We start from the raw sequence: 25036 nt of genomic DNA on the forward strand, positions 1-25036 counted from the left end.
GTGACAAACGTGTTTTCCTGGAGCTGTCTTTCGTCTCAACTGCCAGAAATAACATGACGATGATCTGTACAGTCGCAAGGAAAGCTTCCAGCAAAGAAAAGAAATTTCAATTTAGGATTTCTGCAATCTGTGCTTTTTGAGGCCTGTGTTCCCTTGTAAACCTTTAAATAATTGTGACTGGCTTAACTGAAAAAATACCCCAGTGCTCGAAATTTAAAAAAAAATTCCAGGTTGTCACTGTTTAAAAAGCCGGGCAACTAAACCCGTAAATTTGGTTGCCTTGATAAATGCTTGGTTGCCCGTTGGGAAACTCCATTAAAACCCCCATTAAATACACACTGTGTTGAGATGCATGGAGCTAGAGTATCCCATACAGTAGTTCTAAGCGTGCACCTGTTTTTTGGTGGAAGTCTGGGTTTTAGTTTTAGCTTTCAAAACTCCATCACAGCTACATATGAATTTTCCATCTGACAATAATTTTTTTGTAAAAGCCACAAATATTCAAAACATGGAAAAATACATTAACAACAGAAAACCATAGAGTAAGTCATGTGCTGCTTAACCCTTTAAGGCCTAAGAGTGCAAATTCGCACTCCTCTTTTGTAGCTCTGAAATCCGAAGAGTGCACATTTTCGGCTGAGTTGTTTGTTGTTTTTTCTTCAGGCAACCATCCTGCATCCTTTTTATTTTACCAAATACTAATCGCGTTTTTCACAACAGCTGTCTGCGAACGATCTGCAACATCTTCTGGCCCAACAAAATTTCCAACAATGACCTGTACCAGAAGACTGGGTGCACAAGTATGGATCTTGAAATCAAGAAACGCCGGCTTAGATGGCTGGGACATGTCTTACGAATGTCGTCGGAGAGGATACCCAAGGTTGCCCTTAGGTGGACACCTGCAGGCAAAAGAAAAAGGGGAAGACCTAAAATCACCTGGAGGAAGACAGTGGAAACTGAACTTAGTGAGATGGGTTTGTCATGGGGAGAGGCACAGGCAATTGCGAAAGACAAGACCCGGTGGAAAAGAGACATTGTTGCAGCCCTATGCCCCATTGGGGGCAATAAGGACTAATAATAATAATAATAATAAATACTAATCGCCCGGTAAACTTTCTAGTCATCTGGGACAACCGGACGACAGCTAATTTCGAGCACTTATACCTGGCCACTTATATCCCCTTTGTCTATAACCTGCACTTCATATGCATACATTTATTTGCATATGAATGAGGTCTACCCTCTGACTTTAGGCAACCTCAGTGGGTTTAGGGTAATCTCTTGTGTGCATTGGAATAAGACAAAAAAGACTGGAGATACCCACCCTTCTGTGAAGCTCACCCAGGCAATGTGCAAACACCAAGGCGACAGCAAAATCCGGTACACTTTATTCAGGAATCCATTTTATTTCAAACAATGTATAAAACATAAAACAACTCAAAGTTTATATATGGACCAGAAATGCTATCTCACATTGACAAAATCCTCTGGGAAAAGGATAAACTCATTGAAAGCAACACAGATGCAATGAAACTACTTTCCATGAAGAAATTGGTACACATGTATTCAGTAAATATGTTGTAGATACGCATACGTAATAACTAAAATATCTTCATTGCCTAGATTTGAGTTTATCCTACCAAAGCCTGAAAAGAATTATTGCAAAGTTTAATAACTATAAGAAAGATTTGGAGGTAGAAATGCCAGATTTTAAACAACTATATAACATTAAATTCAGTCTAAAATTAGGCCAAGAAGGCACATTCCTGGTAGTATACCTATACTGCCAACAGAAATTATATAGGTTCCATATGATGTACCAGAATGGACAAAAACGTTTCTTCTATGTTAAAAGGAAATAATTTTAGGGTTAAATGTTCCAATAAAAATATTCTTAAACTAGGATTTGGTTACTAAACAACAGTTCCTAAAAAATCATTTATCCATCATTGGCTTATCTACCAATAGAGGAATGACAGTCATTGGGAAATAAAATCTCTTATTTAGTAGAGGGAATCTGCATTGTTTGTGCGAGGTTTCTTGATTTTGTCCAGGTTCTTTGTGATGGTATCATGAAGAGAAAGCTGCAAAAAGTCAAATGTAGAAAGATTTCAGTGTCCACTTCAACAAACAACCTTGACTTAGAACTAGCCCACTGAAAGGCTGGAAATGATCTATAGCCAAAGCAGCACTTTGTATAAAAAAATGTAGGGGTGGCACAAAAGACTCTTATGTTTCCTGCAATGTCCACAGGTAATTATAACCTCAAACGTTACACCTTGGTGGTAAGGTCAGATATTCACAGGGTAAGCTTAAAATTATTATTCTGTAATCTACAAATGACTGGTGGCAGAAAAACATTTTAGAAATTTGTATGTGGAGGAGAGTCCTAGACAATAAAAAGTTTCTTTTTCTGGTAGGAAAATACAAGAGGTAGGGATAAACCTTTATACAGCTGTTTCGAGAAAGGTTGTCCAAAAGAAGTATAAAAGCGTATGCGACAATGCTGAAAGGCATTATGGTAAAATGTCAGTTTGAGTCAACAAAAACATGACGGAAATGCCATCGAAAACGTCACCAAGAAATAGATGCTCACATATAATGTTACTGACTTTGTGATATGAGCAAGTTTCAAAATTCAGTCAAGAACTCTTTTCATCCAAATACCTCACAACCGTAGGTTTTCACTCAGGGACAGTCCTGGCATCTTCGATTCTGGGCGTTTCCAACAAGTCGAATTTGTTTTATTGAATATCTCCCATACTACCTTTCGGCATTGTCGCGAACGCTCTTACGCTTCTTTTGGACAACCTTTCCCGAAACAGCTGTGTATCAAAACAAAGTTTGTATTATTTGTTCTTACATAATGATTTCGCAGTTCACAACAACAGAGGCGTAAACTAGTAAACTCTTTTTCATCTAACTCCATAACAGCCTGCCTGTAGTCATCCTGAAGAAATAAAAGAAGACAAGTTAATTTAATTCAAAATTATTTTTAAATATAATGTAATTAAGTGAAATTCTGTACTACTGAACTTTGGCTGAGAATGGGGGATGGGGCTTTGCTGGCGGGCTCCCATGAAGAAGAGGAGAGCGATAGTGATATGCTCTAGAAACAGTTTTAACCTACCTACAGTGTACATGGTTAGTAGCAGGAAGGGTAATGAGTATTTGTGGGCACTTTCAGTAAGCAGTGTAACAAAACACTTAGAGGAACAAGGGTGGGTTAGGGTTAGGTTGGTGCAACAGGTCCCGAGTTCGATCCCCGAATCTCACATCCTTGTTTCGATTTCTTTCCTTTCAAGGTAGCGTAAATTGCTTTAAATACCCTCAATTAAAATGAAGCACTGATGGAAAGAGGGGGGTAAAATGAGCGCACCGTCAGCTTCCTGGGAGAATACTCTCTAGAGAGTAAAGGAACTTCCGACGTGAAATAAGGTATACCTTTACCTAAACTGTCTCACCAAAATCTGAAAAAAATGAGGAAAGAAGGACTCACCAACTCAGGATATTTTATTATCTTGGATACAATTTTTCCCCTTGTGATATAATATCTAAAAATAATGGAAAATATATTTTTTCAATAAAAAAAGGTCCAAATATTCCAAAATTTGTTTGCCAAGCAAAGGTAATCACCTTGAAATCTGGTCCAAAAATGTTGCAGCTTCACCTTCAATTCTTTGAACTTCACTGAGGGTTTCTTCCTGGTGGGGAATTAAAACAAAATGAAACTTTACTCAAGTGGCAGATTTTACTCCTGGCAGAGAGAAAAAAATCGTAGGTATTCCAAACAAAGAGGATAATGTAAGGCTCCAGTCTCTCCAAAAAAGAGAAGCTTTTCGCCAGTATCAAATACCTGAATTGACACACCAAAGTTATTTCCATCTTCTATTCTGGGGATTAATAACTGAATCCACATTTTCACCTGAATACAAAGGGGACCAATAATAAACACCTAAACTGCTTAAAGACGGTGCCTACTAATTCAAAGGTATTTTTGCATGGTTTACTGAATATGCGGAAAAAGCAGATCTTAACAAGTGTTATTGAAATCCAAAAAGAAAATTGGGGGAACCACGCATTTTCCGAAGATAATTAATCAACAATATTTGTAAAAAGCTTTAAACTACAAAGCAATGTATGGTATTCTTTGCCAAATTGAAGCTTCATTATCTCTCAAAAATGCATGGTTATCCCAAATTTTCTTTTTGGATACCAAGAGCACTTGCTAAGTTCTGCTTTCACTATTTACTGATAGTATACCTTCAGTGTACCGGTAACAGTGGGGCACATAGTTAAAGGGTCCCAAAAGTTTCATTGGACTCCACAAAAAACATCAAAATAAATTTTGCTGAATAGTAAGTATCTGGTAGAACAATCAAAGCATGGTAGAGAAAACTAATCATAACCAGCAGTACACTGTGTTATGAATACATGTTTTACTCCTGATTTTCTTGCTATAATTTTTGGAGTTTTAAGAGCACTTACTGTGTTGCACTTCTCCATGAGTGTCTGTATTTTTGGTTTAACAGCTCGATTACTTGCAGCAGGTACTAAAAAGGCAAACAAAAACGTAAACCCCAATCATCCCATCATGGTCTTGTCTCCAACCAACAATGTTCCAAGCTTCTAAAGTTGTAATTACATTGCAGCTGGATGGCAAGAAATGCTACAACAGGTTGCAAAATTGGTGAGACATTCCAGTTGAAAATCTTTTCTAGCTACCAATACCCACCGTATCTACAGTTCCAACCTTTCCAACTCCCCCCCCCCCCCCTTTCAATGTTCACTGTTTAAGTTTTCAGCATTTTTTTGTATTGCTAGCAACATTAATAAGGGGGAGAGGGGGGCTGCAGTGTGGGAGATAATAGGTAAATTAATAACATCCCAAGAAGGTGAAGTGTCTCCACTAATTTTGCAACTAATCCTCTTAGAGCTTTAACAAGATCAAATTCACAGGGGACAGGATGACAAGCTAGTCAGTCCAATGTGACACAAACAAGTAATCATTTTGGCTCATATCTAGGTTACAGGAATTTACAAGCCAGGAAGGCAGTATTCTATAAGAGGACTGACAGGGCAAAGAGGCAGCCTCTTACTTCTCCAGACATCCATCCCCCATTAAAGAAAGGAAGCTGCTTAACTTTAAGTATTAAAATTAAAAAGTTATTAATCATCAAGGTATTTAACACAGACTACCAATGCTAACCATGATATGAGCAATTTGGCAGAGGGACACAAAGATGGCTGTCGTCCAATCACTTGGTTAAAACTGCCAGTGGCAGTATTTTCACATTTTATAGATGGAGACCTACCTTGTTACAAGGAATATGAGCATGGAGGACTGAAAAATTGAAAACAGTTTTGATAAGTTCTAAGAATGCCAAATACAAGGATCTTCGCATGTGATACAAGCTTAAAGTGATACCTGGTGGCAAATGTTTTGGAGAATTGGCTTCCAGGCCATCAACCATCTTTCTCTTTTTGTGACTTGACTAATACAGAATAAATAAAAATAAATTATTGTTCAATAATAATAATATTGGTTTGAGAAGTTGAAAACAAGTATTCTGAAGAGAGTGATAAAAAGAAAAATGGTTTTAAGCTGGACCATTAAGAAGTACATGTAAAGTGATCTATAAAAATTAATAGGGCAAAGTAATAACCTCTTACTAACCGAGAGTGAGGGCTGTACTGGGGAACATTGGCCAGAGGTTGTGGCCAAAACAAAAATGACAGAGGGCCAATATTGCTCAGTATGGTCCTGAGCAAGTCAGGTTAGTAAGTTGATTATTATATGGCATTGTTTCTTGGAGTGATCGGACACTTCTCCACATGCTGAATGTTCGTAATCTTCGTCTTCCATCAGCTAAATTTGAACAGTAACAGTTTACATTTAAAAACTAAATTCTGCTTGCTATAATTATTATTGTACTGTTGTGACAAAAAACTTAAAATTCCACCTTTTGAAAGCTTTTTGTGTTGTGCTTAACTTGAATTTCCCACGAGAGAGAAATTTCTGTCCGTACTGTACAATCTCAGTTGAAAACCAGCCAATCAGAGTATTCCATTAAGCCTGAGAATTGCTTGTCATACAATAATAATAATAATAATAATAATAATAATAATAATAATAACAATTTTTGAAATACATTTTTTTAGAAGAGATAAGAAATCCTCAAAAATATCTACAACATCTATGGGGTCATGGCCTGCACCACTGAAAACAACTTCTATGGTACTGTATTTTTACCTCCAAATCATTGTGTGCATCATTTCTATGGTACTTCTGTGGCATGGTAACTGCCTTCTGAACTCTTTCTACGGACTCAATACTGAACATGTCAGACTAAAAGCAAACAAGAAGCCTGCAGGTTTAAAGGTCAATAAAAGGGAAGATTTACCTCATCACAAGTGAGGTAACTAAACCTACAATGTAAGTTACATCCCCTGTTTTCCAATTTAAGCACTTGAACTAAAAGCCTGGCGGCTGTCACAAATACACATAAAGTACAATACAGACCAAAAACTGGCTTTAGTCAACCTTAAAGTTATGTTCTCTTCCCCTCTCCCCCTTGTTGTTGTCGAAATGGAGAGAGGACCAGGACAACAAGGTTGAAGATTAGCAAGACTCTTTTTGCAACTCTTGAAAACTAATCTTGTGAGAAAACAACATGGAATAGTATGCTAAAGTGGTCAGTGGTAGCAAGTGTAGTATCAATGATTTTTCACGCTACCTCATAACCACCATGATGGTGAACAAAAGCAAAAGGTGCCTTTTTAAAAATTCTCTTTCCAATGAAATTCAAAAATAAGCTGAACTGAACTGCTTTTGTTCATCCATCACCATTTGAACATTACACTATTGTGACCACATGGTCTCAAAAGAGTGATTGCCAGTCATCAACTCCCTAAAATGCAACAATTCTGGATGACAAACCATGAAAAAAAAAATAATTGAAGGCCAAATCAACAATTATAACTTCTGTGATTATTTGTGATGAAAACAACGGAAAAAAAGAAGGTGATAAACGAACTATTGTAAGCGAAATGAAACATTTATTTCGATTGAATTTCAACCTGAATCGATTTTAGATTTTATCGTCTCATCATATGGCATGCCGCAAAAGATTTCTTCTAATTTCTCTCCTCTTCTTTCTTTCTTTTTGAATATGTTAAACCTAAAACAATGCATGCACGAGTAATTTTTCCCTGAATATTAAATTATTCCCATTTGATTAGTTTCTTCTGCAAAAAAAGCACGTGGTAGCAAAGGACTTTATCAGTTATTTCACCTAAAAATTAATCGGGTAAATTTAATACCTTCAAGAGTTTGTCCAACTCAAAAACTCTGTCTGGAAAGAAATTTTTCACGGAATCTTCAGCCTAGGATACACAACAACAACAATGTTAAAAAAAGGCTCATGCGTTGCACTCGATTTTTTGTAGACTAAAAATAAGCCCAAACTTTACATTTAGGACAAAACTAACAGAATATAAATTGAGATTAGAACAAACCTCTTTCCGGACGGTCTCGTGGAAATCCGTCAGCTGAAAATTAACAAACTTGAACTTAAACAAAATAACCTTGATGTGAAGTTAATATCTAAAAAAAAATGCCGGCCTGTCTAAGATGGCTGGTTTTCGCGTGAACCTCGACAAAACGGGGGAGAAAAAAGGCAAGGTGAAACCTATAGAACAAAAATTCACCTTTCCTTTTGCTGCATTCATAATGAAATCTATGAATAAAGTGGCGAGATAAAACGAGGTACCCTCCGTTTAGTTGGCAATGATGAAGTTACGCAAACAGAACAACTTCGCGGCTTTTTCATTTTTTGAAGAGCAACCGCTGACACGAAGCAAAGGGAGCATGCAGTTCGGCCAGAGTTCGGCCAAACAATAGACCCTGGGAACGAGGCTGGTAGTTCGGCCAACAGGCCTACCTCGTTCACATGAGTTTGAAAATGAGGTTGTTGGTTTGCGATGGCAGAGACTTATTGCACCTGGAATAACTGGCACTCAGGAGTGATTCCATTAGTTTAGAAGTCAAATCACTTTAGACTGAATCGGATCGCTCTACGAAAATGACAGATGTGGTAGCAACGTGGGATGTTGCTCTTTCAGACGGAAAGCACCGTGTTCAATTCGAACATGGAACCACAACTGGAAAGCGAGTGATCACAGTTGACGATGAGGAAGTTTTACGACACAATTGGATGTTTAGACTGGTGGGAAAGGAGAGTTTTGATGTCGGAGGTAAACGAGCAACAATCCATATAGAAGCTGTTAGTGGGTTTCAGTACGAATACACTTTAGAAGTCGACGGGAAGCCACTTAAAAAATTCGTAGAGAATCGAAGGAGAACGGCAAAAGTCTGGGCATTGGCTTTGGATGGAATAGACACACGAATAGTACTTGGTAAGCCGTAGGTAATATATTTCTGAATCTTGGCGTTTTGAACATACATTACATTTACGTTTATTCCTAATTTGTTGACCGTGGCTCTTTTTGTTTCGGTTTTCTCCTTTCCTTACAAATCAGTTAGATAGAGGTACATGTATTTAATATTTTGTTGAGTGTTTTTAATATGATACTGCTTCTTGGAGGTAAGGTGATGGGAATGTTGTGGAATAAAGTACTGGTGCAAATTATAAACGAAACGTACGGCATACTCAGCGATGCCTGAAGAGAGACATATATGATATTGTATAATAATGTTGTACAATTAACACTTTGCCACGAGACAGGAAAGATGAGCGAAAGCAATACAATATTTAATGACGATAATAAATGAAGAGACGTCGACATACCCCATTTAACATGACAAATCAAGTTGTTCTCCTCTCAGAAGCTATGAGTTTAAGAATATCTTATTTGCATATTTCATGCACAGGTGTTTTCTTGGTTGTCTTAGCTTGTTTGATAAGATTATTCATTTTAAAGATGTTGAATTATAGAAAAATGAAACGTTTTAAAAAGTCTTATAATGAATGTTATTTGTTGTTTTCACCCTATATTTTGCTCTATTTTCTTTTGCTTTGTCATCATATTTATGAGTTCTGTTTTACTTTTACTGTCACGTTGCAATAATATTGAAGAGGACATAGCTTTTAAGTGGGTATAGAGGTTGTTAAGCACATTAATTTTGTTTCTCCATGCATTTGTCATAGCCACTAGCAGGTTTATTTATGAGATTTATGCCATTAAAATAGTCCTTATTAATTTGAAGATTATTTCCTATCAAAGAAATTTTGTAAAATTAGTTTCTGGCATGGACGAAGAGAATAAGCATAGTTTAACATTGAAATTGAAAAGAATTGCATCAGGTTCAAATGAAATACTGCCAGGCATTGCATTTTAACAAGAAGTATTATTTTTTAGTAGCATAATAGTTTGAACTCACTCCCTTTCCAAGCCGTTTTTATCATGCCCAACACACACCACAGCTTTTTGCTGTGTTGGGTGAAAAACATCCTTTTGTGTCTTTGAATTTCATCCTGGGTAGCAGATGCCAACATGAGAAAAATTCAAAGTTGGCAAGTGGCCCACGTGTGAAGGAGTAATTGAGTCTTTTGTGTGCTCCTCTATTACTTCAGGTGGGCTTTGTATAGATTTTGTGGTCCCATCAGGTACAGTGATTGCATGAGAACATCCAGTCTGGTCACAAAAAGATAATCCTTCATAGCAATGTCTGGTATTTGCCCCCAGACATCAAGTTAATTAACTGCCACAGCAAGTACAACAAATAAGTTGATCATAAATAATTATTTTGTCATTTCTACAGAGAAGGATACGATGGAAGTTTGGGTGAATGGAATGGTTGTGGAAACAGCTGTAAGTATCACATCAGAGACTCACTCACTGGTAATGATACTGTAGTCTATGTGAGTGCTTGGCGTAGTTATGTGAAACCCAGCTAGAAAATGTTCTGGTAACCACATTTACTTTTGGAAATGAGTCCTGTTGTAAAACTGAAAGAGACCTTGCTATCTCTGCCATGTAAGCTATTCACACCTTTTGTTTTCTTTTTTTCAGGGTGAATTTGTGGATGATGGAACAGAAACACACTTTACTTGGGGAAATCACACTTGTTACGTAAAGGCAATCAGCTCAGGAAAAAGAAAGGATGGGATCATTCACTCACTAGTTATAGATGGTAATGAGATTCCAGAGACAGATGAATGATCATATATTTGTTTAGAGAATCACATGGCAATCGCTCTAGCCCGCATGAACCTCCTCTTTTTGACGTGTAAATAAAAGGTAATAGATAATCATTTACTTTTTTACCTTTTGTGAATCCAACTGTTACATTAATACAACCACAGCTTGAGCACAAGAACTTGTATTTTAATGGTGTATCAAGCAGTGGTGGTACTGTGGTACTCAGAGGAAGTCTTGGATAGCCAATGAAATATGAGCCATGGATAGTGCAATACAATTTTTTGATGATTGTGTGACAGACATGCTTTGCTTCTAGATCTGCTTATACAGCCTCATGCAATTGGCCGAAGCGGAAAATACCATAATACTCCTTGTTTGTCTACCCGATTTTTGAATAAGCATAATTTGTTTCCTGTTTCTCTTGGAACTTACAGTCATTGGTCCCAAGAGAAAACAAAAACAATGCTTTTTCAAAATTTGGGTGGAAAAACAAAGAGCATCGTGGTATTTCCAACTCGGCCAATAGTGTTAGCATTTGAAAAAAATTTACTTATTTGCCTATTTATTCCAAATTACACTCAGGATACTACCGGTCCAAAAAAGTACTATAGCACACACAGTAAGAGAAAAAGCAAACGATAGGAAAATATGGAAAGTCATACCTCTTGCTAGCCTTGTTTTCTGGTGTCCTACTGTAAGTTAGGATCCACATTTTTGTCGTTCAATTTATGGTCCGAGTGCAATGCACAAGATCCATTAATTGAAATTAATAGAAAATACAAGGAAAGTACAGTAACTTTCTGTGTACAGCTCTAGAAAGGAGGTTAGAATACAACATACTTAATTGACCGCTCCCCATAGGGGCTTTTCAGGGCCAATGAAACACAATTAAAGAAATGACAGAACATAACAACAACTGTTTAGAATCCCAACTGGCCATGGCAAACCAGTTGGCTATTTACAGGTGCAGCTGGGAAGTTGAACCAGGGACTACCAAGAACAAATTTAACGAGTGGTCAGAGCGGGTCTGGAACCTGGGATGTCCAGATCTCAAGGCAAGCGCCAAACCACTGGGACATACAACCTGAGGTTGCTAGAAATTATTAAATTTTGTTGTCCTTAGATCTTTGATTACAGCAACAAAATAGAAACTTTAAATTCAGCAAGTCATTCTGTAGAGTAAACCCTGTTAATGGGGCCACTCACATCGTGTGTAATTGCAAGTCAAAAAGTCATTAATAATTCATCTGCAAAACAGCCCAAAAGGTCACCAATAAAAGTTCAAGTGCACGAGTTTTAAAAACTGATAAAACACTCCTCACTGGAATTATTTATGTAAAGCATACTAATAAGGCATAGCTTGCTTTTCTTGTATGCTACATGTAATATTCTCCTCTCACAATTTGAACTTTTGTTCGGACTTCAGAGGGACACGCTTTTGTGGAATGTTTTTGAAGCCATTCGATACAGTGTAAACTCGCAAGTCGTGTTTTATCGGGTCTTAGAATCACTGCGATTCACATCATGGTTTAAAACCTGATAAAACACTCCTTCTCATTTATTGAATACTTAAAAAGTTACTTTAACATTTTTGATTTTGTTACTATCAACTTGCATACAGGTTTTAAAAAATTACTTACTGCAAGGCTGCTGCCTAACGGTCGCCGTGCACCTGGGGCTCCTTACTTGTGAGCCCGGGTGACCAAATTTCTGAACGAGTAGCCGGAACAGGCACCTAACTTATCAAGGTGATTCATCCTCACTCTTAATTAATTAATTCTGGGCTCTTGAAAAAATGACTCGGGCTACTATTACAATTTTAATGTTGGAAGCTCGAAGGGCTCCAGTAAAATTTTCTTAGGCAGCAGCCTTGTACTGACTGTATCTTTTTACTTAAAATAAAAGTAAACTGCAAAACTTACTATTAATTATTTTATGGAGTGTTATAATAAAATTAATAACAAAATGCTGTTTTGTTTTTAAGCACTGGTCGAATCTAATCTTCAAAGAAAAAAACCCACATTTACCCAGACCTCTTCAGTGAAGAACCATTCGATTTACATGTTGCCAGCTTTCTCCACAAATGTGGTTGACAACGTCTAGGTTCACTCAAAAACTGTGATCCCTTTAAGTAATTAAAGAAAAATCAAGTTGATTAAAATTGAAGCTTCAGAGTCAGTGTGTATGAAATCAGCAAAAGAGAGATATTCCAGTGCTGGAAATAACAGTCGGACATTGTCCGACCAAATTTTGAAAATGTCTGGCCAAATTCACATTATGATCGGACACGAAGACCGAACATCTCACCAGCACATCTTGAGTTATCTTCTTCAAGGTGTTGTCAGTCAATAAATTATGTCTGGTCCAATTTGTCAAATGTCCGACCAAAATGAAGATTTGAAAGGACACATGTCCCGTGAATAAAGAAAAATTATTTCCAGCACTGTATTCTATGATTGGTTCTGTTGATTAGCCATTGCTTTCCATCAAATGTCCAAAATGTCTAAAGGCCTCTTTAAACATCTGACCCCAGTTGTTCAAATGGATAGCGCTATCTGCCAGATAAATCACTATCCAGTGGATATGTCATAGCAAAACCAATAACAATTATAGCACTATCCACCCTTTGAACAACGGACAACAGTTCCTCAACTACAGTTGAAAAGATGTTAGGAAAATGCAAACAAAGTTGCACACAGAGGGTTGCAAAGAACTAGGATGCTTTCAGCAATGCTGAATGACCTGTCATTAGGTTCAATGCATGTTTGAGATGTTGAACCCCCTAAGACAGGGCAGTGGAAGCTAATTTGATGCAAATCAGAAGGCGTAAGCCGTGATTTCATATAAAACACTTCACAGTGTAACCATGCACATATGACGTTTCTACTGACCACCTTGCTTATTTAACACTTAGGGGTTTTTCCACGAGACCAGGATGAACTCAGACCGGCATGAAATTTTTGCAGCCTTTGGGACAAAATGCTTGGTGCCTGGTTTCAGGATGAAATGACATGTTTTCTCTAATAAGCATGTGGCTGACCCAAAAGCATACAGGCTTTAAATCACTGGACCCAGTCTGAGATTTCTTGTCATTTACACGAGAATGATACGAACTCTGACTGCTACAATAATTTCTTGTCTCGGTCCAGCAACCGAGACAAAGTCAGACCAGTCTGAGTTCAATGCCACGCCTTCCTCATGTAAAGGCTAAAAAATTGTAGGGAGGCTGATTGGAACTTTAATGCCGGTCTGAGTTCATCCCAGTCATGTAAAATACTCTAAGGTCTGTTCTAAACGTTGTGCTACTGCCGTGCCAAACTCAAATGAATTTGGCTCAGCAGTGGCACGAGAACGGCAGGGCAGTGCTTTCAAACGTCGAACCCAATACAGGTGCGCCAAATTCAAAAGACAAAACAAACCATCCATCCAGCGTAATATGCAAATATTGCAAAATACATTAAATTAATTAATGAATTGAGTTTGGCGCAACAATAGCACGCCGTTTGAAACCAAGTCATGCTACAGCTACATAGTCGTGCCGAACCTAATTCAGCCATGCCACACTTAATGGTTTCAAACGGCATGCTACTGCTTAAATCGAAATGACAATTTCATTTGAGTTTGGCACAGCAATAGCAGGTTTGGAACAGGCCTAACTATACTCGCAAATTCATGTATTTACTGCTTTATACATATTTTTGTACTCCACTCCTCAAAGATTCAGAACTCTAACTAAACAGAGCATGTCACAGAGAAAAATCATGGTCAGCATATTGATTTTGGACAGGAAGGCATAGAAAACTCTTTCCAGCTAGCAGAGGTCTGTTTTCGTTTTGCATTTGCTGGGCTGACGAGTACACGAAGAGACCTCTGCCATGGATCAGAAGTGACTTGAAGTCCATGTGTTGACCATGCGTGGTGGTTACTTAGAGTATGAATCCTCACATGATAGTTCATATTGTGTGGGCTGCCTCAACAATGGAAGAATTACCATAAAGAAATGCACAGGACGCGGTGGGCTCAAGTCACAGTCAGCAAAAATATCATGGGGCATGCGGTTTGAACAATGCTGTTAAGGTTGTGGACGGCAGTCAGATAAAAGTAAGTTTCAACACATGGCAGTGGTGTCTTTTCCCATACTCGTCAGCCCAGCAAACACAAAAGAAAAGACACCTCTGTTAGCAGAGAAAGAAAATCCTCCTTAACTCTGTGGTTTGGTTGAATTGCAGGAGGAAAAAAGTCTCTTTCAGGCAGTTGTATTTAGCCAGATGTCAGTACTAAGCAACATTCCCGCTAAATCACAGGCTTGCTGTCACTAAAATAAGGCTTCTATCTTGTTGCACACAAGAAATTACTGAAGTGCAATCAAGTTCTTTCCTTAATCTTTACTGGATAAGACTCTTTAAATTCTCTCTTTTCAGTGTATGCCTTGGAGTCTTTTTTCTTGAAACATGTAGATGATTTCTGGCTATGATCCTCATCATCTGAGTCTTCAAACTTGTACTTGTCATTCACTTTCTTCAGTGAGTCTCTTTCCCTCGCATCTTTTCTGTCTTTTTTTCCTTTTGGTTCTTTCTCATGATGCTCGTTATTCTTATGATCCTTGAAATCTCTCCTACTGTCATTGGAACCTTTTCTGTCTTTATAATCTTTTGATCCTTCCCTTTTTGATCTACCTTTTCTTCTACCTGGTGAATTTCTTCCCTTACTTTCAAAATACATGTATTCTCTGTCTTTGTCCTTTTGATGGCTTTGTTCTCCTCTCCCTTGGGATGAACTGTGCCTGGTTTTATTCTTGGCAGTCTTTTTTCTTGCTTCTGTGTCACTTGCACTACTCCTAAAATCTTCTTTGTCTGGACTGCGTTTGTACCCCTTTCTCTCTTTAAATGACCTTGTCTCATTCTGAAGCCTACTCTCCTTTTCTGAATCGGAAGAATCGTCCCTGTCACTAGTTTTCTTTGTCTCTTTAATTTCCTTAAATTTCCTTTTCTCAACATTAGTAGTCTCACTTGTTATTTCTGGATTCTCTGGTGTTGCAATAGTTCCAGGAAGTATTCCTCCTTGATCTGTTCCTCTGACAAATCTGATCAAAAGTTTAGGTTTCAGAGCTGCTTTTATCCTCAAAGTGTCAGCATATTCTATGACCTTCTCCAGTGTATCTTGCTGCTGTGTTGGTGTAGACGATAACTTTAACTGCTCATTCTCGAATAATTCTCTTGCATCTTCCTCTGGCACTTCTTCCTCTTCTTCTTCTTCTTCCTCACTACTGGATTCTGCAAAAGCAGAAACAGTGCCCTTGACTGGTTTTGACTTCACACCAAACTGCATCACACCTCCACCTTTCTTTGCCCCAAGGCTGAAGGACAGCCCCTGCTTGACAGGAGCAACTGTGTCAAGTGCCTCCACCTGACCTTGGTCCCCAGATGACATGCCCATTTTGAAGCTGAATGGTTTCTTTGTCTGTTTATCTTCAGGTGGAGGAGGAGGTGGGGGAGGTTGTGGCTCATCGGGGAGGGGAGGAGCGGGCTCCTTTGGTAAAGGAGGTGGATCTTTAGGAGGTGGTGGTGGAACTGCACTAAAGCCATGCCGCAACGATATTGGCTTGAATCCAGAACTTGTGCTTGAGGCATTTAATGAACTTTTAAATGCTACCTTAATTCCAGTATTTGCTCTGTTAACACAGAGAAACAAGAAATATTTCAGTGAGTTACAGATAGTGCTGTGCTTTTTTGAGGAAGTCTGGGTTTAAGATTTGGCATTTTCAAAATGGTATCTTGAACTCAACAGTCTAAATGTTTGTGATATGGTCTCTTGCATTTTCCTGTCTGACAATGTTATACCAAAAGAACTATTCACCTCAGTGTCTGTGGCTTCGCGGCTCGGTAAATATCCACCACTAGCCACCTCCACTTCGGTGAATAGTTGTTAATTATCACATGCAATGACTCTTCAATACTTGAAACAATTTTTTATCTCCTTACTTTGATTCAGCACCCTTTCCAGAGAGGAGGTGAAGCCTTTGCATTTCTTTTTCCATCTGTTTTTGTTCCTTTTTCTTCTTAACATCTACATAAAGATTGTTCAATGATAGACTTGGTGTAAGAAAAACCTTGCTAACCAGTTTAATAGCTGTAACTTTAGCCAGCATTTGACCCACTTAACTTATTACTCATGTGCAGTCCCAAGAAAACAAGGGTATAGAGCTACCGGTATCTTAATTTTTTTCGCATCTCCAGAAATTTGAATCTAGCAGCAAATCACACTTTTCTATTTAGTACACCATCATGTTGATTAAGGCCAATGAAATGATCAAAATAATTAATTGCGGTAGTATTACTTTTGTTAATTTGAGAACTAAGAGAAACAGGACAAAGGAAAAAAAACTCACAGATGTTCCGGGTGGATTCTCTCTGTCTTAGATCTCTCAGTCTCTACAGAACACAAACACAAGGAGACAGTTGAAGATTCCAACCTGAAGGTCACATTAACCTGATCAGTCCAATTTTGGTGAAGAATCCTTTAACCTACTCGTAGAAACAGTTAAAAATTTGCAATTCTGCATCATGTGGTTATATTTTCTGCAACACCTTAAATGTAGCAATTCACAGTGTTGCCATTGATTGCTTTTGTTTAAAAAGCTACTACTCTGTGGTATTGCTAAGACTTGCTAACCATGTCTTAACTATTCTGGAACAATGACCAGTTGGTATCTTTGTTTGACAGTATCAAAGTTTAATCAACACACATGTACATTCTGTACTTGAGAAGACAGCCTGGAAAATACCGGCTGTCATGATATTTTGGCCATATCGTTCAGCCAACTGACTTCAGAGTAACAAATAATGATTAATGCAGACTAATGCATGATGGATGCTAGTGATAAGGCAGGAAAAGTAATACAATGTACAAGAAGTGAAGAACAGTAAAGGTAAAATTAAATGTGACACTTACCTGTCGATGGGCATGATCATATGAGTTGATGTGGTTGTCATATTCTTTATATTTAAAATACTGTTTGTCACATAGTTCACAGTAAAACATCTCTTTCAAATCTTTCAAACTCTCCTCAATTGCTTTTTCCTTTTCTTGCTCATTCTGTAAAGCAGAAGCATCATTAACGACAGGTTTTACGTTGACATTTTACTTGTAAAATAGAGTCAACTACTTGGAGCACTCTTGCATCTGCCTATCAACCCAGCAAGAGACCATATGGTTCTCATCAAAATTAATAGAACAGTGCATTACAAGGACCATGAAAAAGACTCTTTTATTTAATCAATGCAATCCGCATACCTGGATGTACATATATTTGTTTATACAGAATACTTGCCAGCATTGTTGAAAGTTAGTAATTCATATTAATTGCTATGCTCTTATCAGTTTGACCACATCGAACGCTCAATTGTCACCATTTTGCCCACATGCTACTGTGTCCTGTAGGCTTCTTTGTACATGTACAAGTCATTCTTACATTTCTCCCACCCCTCCCTGCACTGTGTTTTCCTATAAAGCTGGACTACGGGTATTGGTGCACACCTGCCACTTTGCATTGCACATAGCAGCAGGTTGGGTGGGGTCCCTTACCCACTATCACCATCTCAGCTTTGGTTTGCACCACACTTTCGATGCTCACATTAGTACTTGTCACTTCCAGCCACATGTCGCAGGGTGTATCACTGCCACCTCATCCATGTATGCTCAGGGTGTGTCACTGCCACCCTCACTAATGTCCCATTGCTGGGTGTGTCGCTGCCACCCCCTTTATTGCTCAGGGTGTGTCACTGCCACCCTCATTAGCTGCATCACGATCCCCATTCAGTCATGCATGGGCTGTTTTGCTACCACCCTTCCTTATGCTAGGATGCACCCAATAAATGTACAGATTATCCAAAGTTGTCAGGACTGGGGTGAATAATCCAGTAATTGAGTGTCCAGATAATTGAAAATATGAATATGAATGAGCCAAAAACAAAACTGAATAAGTTGCAAGGCTGCTGCCTAAGAAAATTTTAAAGGGGCCCTCAGAGCTCAACGCTGAGAACTTAGGAGCCCAACATTTGAAGTGAAAGGTGTTGCTGTGAAAAATTAAGGAGCCCAGAGCTATTCTTTGGGAGCCCCAGGCTACCGGGCTCCTGTTAGGCAACAGCCTTGAGTTGACAAATTGGTTCCTTTTTCTCCTTTTCCCTAATTGCAAAACAATTGACTGTTTACCTTTTAAGGAAAGACTGGATTGCTTATGTTTTGTGGACATGATGAATTCCTTTTGACGCGAATCTACCTACCACGCTGATTGAGCTCATGTAGGAGCATGGATTCTCACTTAGCAATGGAGCAAATTTGAGCCAATCAGAGCTCAGTGAAATATAATGCATTAGTTATGGCGCGTGTCAGCACCAAACCCATACTGATTTGTGTTTTGAAGTGAAAAATATTCAGTTTGAACCAGACTTACATCTCATAATTTTTAGGAAAAATGTTTTGATGAGAATCATAAAATATCACTAATTAATATGCATGAAAAACTGGGACCAGAGAAGCAAGTCCGGATAATCAAGGTTCGACTGTACTCCCGTGTATCGCCAAAGACTGTGTTGTTGTACATGTATTGTATCACTAGTTATGACTTCCATTATATACAGTAAAGCTATAAAGTTGTTAATGAGGATTGCAAGAGAAGGTCCTTTGAGGAAGAAATCAGGCAAATTTCAATAAGAGAAGCTTTGCCTCCAAGGGTTAACAAAGTAGCTGTTGTTTTGGTGTTAAACCCACGTCACAGCTAAATGAACCATGGGTTTGTAAAACAGATTTTAAGCAGAAGAATCCTGAATGTTACAAAGTAGATCTATGGTACACTGTGATGGGCCCCCATATTTTTCTTTACCCCCAAATCATTTTCAACATATAAAAGTGGCAAGTTACATGTATATGTATTCAGCGATAGTGACTTGCATTTTTTGACAACCCTGATGTATGAGAGAGGCACCTCAACGAATAAATTTTGTGAGGAAAGGTACGTGTCAAAGTTCAGCTCATTTGAATTATAAAAGACGGAAGCTGTTTCCCAATATTAACCTGCCATTGGGTAACTGACCTGATATTTCTGTTGAAGTTCATCAGTGTCTTCTTTCTCAATTTCCATCAACTTTCTGTTACGAGTTGCTTCATCTGCTTGCTCAAACTATAAAAGAAGGAGTAGGGAATGAGCAAGGTCACTCTGCCTCTTATTATCACTCCACCTAAAAATCAGAAAGAGTCATTTGGGAGGCAACACTTGATTAATCTGGTAAGCTGTCCAGCTTTGTTGTGTTTTTAAGCCAAGATCCACTAACACAATACTATTTTGTACTCACACTTCTGTTGAAAGAATTAAACATTAGACATTACAAAAAATTACAAATTTATATAAAATATTATTCGTTATACCTGTGGTGTATAAAAAGTGTTCATTTCTATAATTCAACAAGCAATCATTAATTTTGGCCTAAAACTTGTTAAAATATCCTTATTATGATTATCATCATTATTACCATTACTACAACAATATACTAAAAACTTCATCACTATAACATCAAAAAAGAGAATGGGAAATGTTTGTATAATAATCTCAATATCTAGACCCTGCTAGTTCGACCTCAAAATCAGTGTCATAAATATTTAAGAGTTTGCTTCTTCTCCTATGTGAGCCTCTCAAACAGAATAGGGCCGATCTCAAGATAGCAAATGATACTTTTCACCGAATCCATGACATGGTTGTATTATAGTCTTGCTTGATCTTGTGCAGCAATTATTAGTGCTTCTGTCTCTCTCTTAAGACTTCCTTGCCTCAGCCAGCTCCATGTTTCTTCATTACTCTGGTCTTCAGTCTCTCTTACAAATTGTCCATGTAGAGGCTTTTCTTTCCATTCTTGGGTGTTTTCAGCCCTTCTTGTTACTTTAAAACTGGTTGCTGTTTCCTGACGTCCAGTAACCTCTGCCCTAACTGCTTTCAACAGTTCTTCTTCATTCGATTTCACATACGTTTCCAATGATACCCTTGCTTGGTTTATACAGTCCTCTACTGATATGAGTCCTCTACCACCGTGCTTCCTTGGGATGTAGATTCTTGCAACACAGTCTCTTGGGTGCACGCCTCCGTTCATTGTTAGCAATTGCCTTGTTCTGCAGTCTAGCTTCTTCTAAATTAACTCTTGTTTCGTCCATTCAATTATCCCCCAGCATATCTAATGAGTGACACTGCCCACATATTTATTGCCTGGATCAAATTTCCCCCATTTAATTTTGTCTGTTCAACTTTCCTGATGCGCCGTAGATATTCTTTCTTGATATTATTATTATTATTATTTTATTATTATTATTATTATTATCATTATTATTATTATTATTATTATTATCATTATTATTACTAGTGATACCTCCAAAGTAAGACGACCAAGACAGAGAGAATCCTCCTTCATAACTAAGGGTATTGGCTCTGTGCGACCTGACAAAAGAAAGAAAAGACCGATGATGCTTCTTTAATATTCATTTATAATTACATGTATCTCAGAGATGAATAAAACTGCTGATCATGTGATGTGAAAGTTGTGACAACAAAACAGTTAACTGGAGGCCATCAAATAGGTTTGATGAGCAACTTGCCTGAAACTTTCATCTTTCAGTGCACGATTCCATTGACAACAGAAAATGTTGAATCCAGAAAAAAGTTGATATTATCCAACTACTGCAACCATTAAATCTGGATGAGCAGGCTATCAACTTTTTTTTCCTTCTTGAAAGAACAGTTTCATGGCTTGCAGTTCATGGGATAGGGTAGGTTTCACTGACAGGATCTTTGTTGACTATGCCTTCAGAAGCTATTTAGTAAATAGCTAGTTGACATACACAAGTTACTGAATAAATAACTACATGTAGATAAGAAGTAGGGTATGCAATAAACTATCACAGCTTCACTACAGGACATAAGTTGTATTGATAATCACATTGCTGCTCCCTATAAGCTGTGTCAAACACACTGTACCTTGTTTTTTCCTTCCCAGTCCTGATCCGCTCTTCCATCCAAGTCTGAGAGCCATCTGATATCCAATATTTTCCTATACAATTGGAGGACGATACAATTCGGGCAGTACTAGCCAAATCAAAGCAAACACCCAAAATAATCTTTAAGGTTAATAAAAATTTTCTAAGCAAAAACAGATTTCATCGTGTTATGTGCCACGCATGATGCGTGGGTCGTTTAAATAAAATATTTGAAAATTTCTTCTCAAACTTGACTCAACCAATAATGCAGAGTAAGTTTCACCGTTGACAGGTCAAAACACAATGGATTAGAAAGAAATTGTATTTGCGATAATCCTTTATAAATGTTGGATTCTACTTGGATTACTTGTTGTAAATGCACATCAGTTAGCTTGTATTATGATGAAAATCAACTAGATTGCAAGCCTCAGTCAATTTCATCAACTTCACAATTCACCGTATATAAGACGTAGAACTGAAGCAATAGCAGTATGCACAAATGTGATACTGTTTTGCTGTACCATGTGTTCCACTTTTTCAGTATTGAGATTGATGCTCATGTACAATAAATGCTTTGAAAATTTACTTGTTTCATATTTAAACATCATGTGAAGGGGAAAGGGGGCACTTTTATAGTGATAAATAGGTTTGACTGGACAATTAGACCGGCGCGAGCCAGGAAATTAATTATTTGCAGCCCTGGTCGGCTACTTTTTTCCCTTAAATTGAAGTAATTTAACCCATTGACCGACCCTTGGGAGTGAGACTTAACAGATTTAACTCAGTCTGCGATTTTAATCGTCAATTGAGGACTTCCCACAATTGTTGGTTACTTTCCTTAAACTAGCCTCCAACTTCAAATTTTATTGAAACCCCTATATTATATACGCACTTCTGTTCACACAGTTTTAAGTACCGGTACATGTAGAATGGGCTTTGAAGAATGCAATAATTATTATTGGAGATCAAGGATAGAAATTTCTGGGTTCAAATCTTACAGATTACCCAATAATTGAGTTGAGTTTGTAATGATTCTCAATTCCTTTCAGGGTAATCCATTTTTTTTCCCAGAAATAAACTAGTATGCAATTTTTTACTGCTAGGAGATACCTTCCTAACTAACCTAAGGTACTTCCCCACGTGTTATTAATGGATAGGGAATTTGAGAAGCATAAATTGATACGTGAATAAGTACTGCTAAGAAAAAATATGTTATGCACGAAAATTTGGTTTTATCAAACGTGTTGATAAGGAATTACCACCGTGAACGATTTGGAAAGCTGACGTTTCGAGCGTTAGCCCTTCGTCATAGCGAAGACTAGATTCATGGAGCACATAAAATCGTCTTATTTTACTTGGTATTGTGTGTGTCTGTATTGTCAGAGATCTAAACTACCCTTAAGCGTCTTTCTAAAAACCACAGTAATAACTTTAATAAAGAAATAATCAAAGCGCGTTGTTTACCTCAGTAATATGAGCATCCAAAGTTGCTTTCTCAACGGTAGGTTCATCGTCGTCAAAATGTGAAACATCTGCATTTCCGGTCTGTAAGGGCAGAGAACACGAAACTCATAACAAAAATATTGCAAACCCTTAAATAACTTTTGATTTTTCACTTCAGAGCAACAAATGCGCTCACAACAGCTTCTCATTTCAGCTACCTCGTAAGTTCGACTTTCATGAAATCTCGAGAATTTGGCTGCCATCTTGGAAAAAGTCGCACCTGATGGTGGGTTCGTCATGTACCTAGGTACTTCATGTATGCCCTATTATAGTGTATTTAAATTATCATGTATAGGTTCCACGCGTATATTAGACTATATAGTGTCTTTAAATAATTAGCCCTATATACCCTTGTATACACTTATATACCCTTGTATACCCTTCTATACCCCTTTAGTATCACCCAACTAGTGGACTAATGCAAATCCTGCATTTTAATTGGAGAGTTTCGAAGCAAGCAACCGTGGACAATTTTCCTGTCGGTGTACGATAAAACAAAACAGTTACACAAAAGCAAAAAGCAAATCTACGTTGTATCGGCTTTTGCTTAAAATATTTAGTTTCTCATTTTGATTGGCTACGCTACTAGAGGACTATTAGTAATAGTCCTCGAGTAGCGAAGAGCGTGACGCTTTCTTTCGTTTTATTTCCAAATAAACATTTCTTCAACCTGCATTTGCTAACTTTATTATTGCCTTTTCTGTCCGACTAGTTGGGTGATACAAAAACAATTAGACCCTTCACCCTCAAGGGCCACAGGTCAACAGCCCATTCGGCTTCGCCTCATGGGCTATTGACCCGTAGCCCTTGTGGGCTACGGGTCTAATTGTTAAATATACCCATGTATACCCTTATATACCCCTATATACCCATTTACACCCATGTATACCCTTATATACCCTTATATACCCTTATATACCCATCTATACCCTTGCATACCCTTATATACCCCCATATACCCATGTATACACCTATATACCCATGTATACCCTCATATACCCCTGTATACTCATGTATAGTTTTGAAGCAAGCAACCGTGGACAATCTTCCTGTCGGTGTACGTTGGATCAGTGGCTTGATCTGATCGGCGTTATTTCAAGTTGAGAAACTAAATATTTTAAGCAAGAGCCGATACAATCTTGATTTGATTTTAGTGATGTACTATATTTCGGCTATATTTCGGAAATTGATCCCAACGGTCTTAATGTCCGCGAAGAAACGTATTAGATTTCAGTTTATTATTTTGAGTGATTTCCGTTATTTTTCCGTGACTCTTAGTATTTGAATTCAAAATCTTTGTAACTGCCATATTTTATCACATTTTTCCAGTATTACGTCAACATCCATTTACTATATATAAATGTACATAGAAGCAATTCAATGTAAACTCTCATTGTACCTGAAGAACGCTAGTTTGGCCAGCCGAAATATAGTACACCACTAAAATCAAATCAACGTTGTATCGGCTCTCGCTTAAAATATTTAGTTACTCATGTATACCCTTTTATACCCCTATATACCAATGTATACCCTTATATACCCCTATATATCCATGTACACCTTTATATACCACTATATACCCATGTATACCCCTTAATACCCCTTTAAGGGTATACATGGGTATATAGGGCTAATTATCAAATACACTATAAATACCTCATATTTAAATACATAATAATAAGGGATACATGACGTACTTACCTCATTGAAACATATGCTGTATTCAGTATATGTGGGCTCATGTTAGAGCATCGCGTGACAAATGTAAACCGTTTGCATTCCGACAGGGAGCGAGCGAGTTGGCTCAAATCTGGTAGGTAATCATTTTATAACTGCCTTTTCAGGCCATTTTCGTCTACAGAAGCCACCAGGCTGGCATCATTAAGCTAGAATGTGGGTAAAGGCAAGCCTTTGAAAGAAAACAGAGGCGAGAGATGGTTTCATGCAGACTGGCACGCCTAAAATGCTCTGTTGTAAACATGGTGGTTCACGAGTGAAGTTGTCTCTCTGGCCTTTCTGTGGACGAATTCCAGGACCTACTGACACAATCTGGGCAAGTTTTGAAAGCTAAAACCTTCAATCGATGCGTTATTTTGCTGGTAGGACTGGGTGGCCCGACACTTATGAAAACAACTATGAAATGAGAATCGGGAGTCTTCCCTTGTCATGGAATGGCAGAATTACCCAGAATTCTTTTTGGGCATGAGCGAGGCAACTTAAGAAGCACGAGACTGGCCCTCATCGAATGGCTGAAGCGCGGCCAGAGGAAATGGTTTCTAGCCAGATACTCAGGAGTAGGCCTGGTGTGTGCTGTAAACGTAGATTTTGGATTTCTGAACAAGTTTTTATCATA

At 38.0% G+C, this 25036-nt stretch overlaps 3 protein-coding genes across 6 annotated transcripts; 1 reads left to right on the forward strand and 2 right to left on the reverse strand.

Moving 5' to 3' along the window:
• Positions 1–1366: 1366 nt before the first annotated feature.
• On the reverse strand, positions 1367–7843 carry LOC138043309 (proteasome activator complex subunit 3-like). Its single transcript, XM_068889541.1, is given in 13 exon segments — positions 1367–2084; positions 2864–2950; positions 3500–3554; positions 3637–3704; positions 3857–3925; positions 4489–4529; positions 4532–4553; positions 5316–5344; positions 5429–5495; positions 6254–6349; positions 7324–7386; positions 7519–7551; positions 7711–7843. Coding segments are annotated over 13 exon segments (732 nt in total). The 5' UTR covers positions 7732–7843; the 3' UTR covers positions 1367–2003.
• Positions 7844–7944: 101 nt separating this feature from the next.
• LOC138043316 (fas apoptotic inhibitory molecule 1-like) lies at positions 7945–12130 on the forward strand. Its single transcript, XM_068889552.1, has 3 exons — positions 7945–8418; positions 9785–9834; positions 10036–12130. The coding sequence occupies exons 1-3, from the start codon at positions 8085–8087 to the stop codon at positions 10183–10185; spliced, it is 534 nt and encodes a 177-aa protein (XP_068745653.1). The 5' UTR covers positions 7945–8084; the 3' UTR covers positions 10186–12130.
• A 2248-nt stretch (positions 12131–14378) lies between these two features.
• LOC138043296 (G patch domain-containing protein 8-like) lies at positions 14379–24512 on the reverse strand. Of its 4 annotated transcripts, none has more exons than XM_068889518.1 (9): positions 24385–24512; positions 22645–22725; positions 21182–21254; positions 20577–20644; positions 19256–19342; positions 17116–17259; positions 16553–16595; positions 16146–16230; positions 14379–15835 (listed from the first exon to the last, which is right to left on the reverse strand). In XM_068889518.1, the coding sequence occupies exons 3-9, from the start codon at positions 21234–21236 to the stop codon at positions 14530–14532; spliced, it is 1788 nt and encodes a 595-aa protein (XP_068745619.1). In that variant the 5' UTR covers positions 21237–21254; positions 22645–22725; positions 24385–24512; the 3' UTR covers positions 14379–14529. The 4 variants fall into 4 exon arrangements, with proteins under 4 accessions (XP_068745619.1, XP_068745628.1, XP_068745600.1 ...); XM_068889527.1 differs by having other exon boundaries at positions 21182–21289; XM_068889499.1 differs by lacking the exon at positions 24385–24512 and adding an exon at positions 22842–22914.
• Positions 24513–25036: the final 524 nt, after the last annotated feature.

The sequence above is a fragment of the Montipora capricornis genome, chromosome 1 (genome assembly GCF_036669925.1).
Source record: "Montipora capricornis isolate CH-2021 chromosome 1, ASM3666992v2, whole genome shotgun sequence".
Lineage (NCBI taxonomy): Eukaryota > Metazoa > Cnidaria > Anthozoa > Scleractinia > Acroporidae > Montipora > Montipora capricornis.

Coding starts and splice junctions, on each gene's coding strand:
- LOC138043316 (XM_068889552.1), top strand. CDS start 8,085: ATGACAGATGTGGTAGCAACGTGGGATGTTGCTCTTTCAGACGGAAAG. Junction 8,419..9,784: donor AGACACACGAATAGTACTTG/GTAAGCCGTAGG, acceptor TCATTTCTACAG/AGAAGGATACGATGGAAGTT. Junction 9,835..10,035: donor GAATGGTTGTGGAAACAGCT/GTAAGTATCACA, acceptor TCTTTTTTTCAG/GGTGAATTTGTGGATGATGG.
- LOC138043296 (XM_068889499.1), bottom strand. CDS start 22,886: ATGGCAGCCAAATTCTCGAGATTTCATGAAAGTCGAACTTACGAG. Junction 22,726..22,841: donor ATGAAAGTCGAACTTACGAG/GTAGCTGAAATG, acceptor CTGCCCTTACAG/ACCGGAAATGCAGATGTTTC. Junction 16,231..16,552: donor AGAATCCACCCGGAACATCT/GTGAGTTTTTTT, acceptor ATCTTTATGTAG/ATGTTAAGAAGAAAAAGGAA.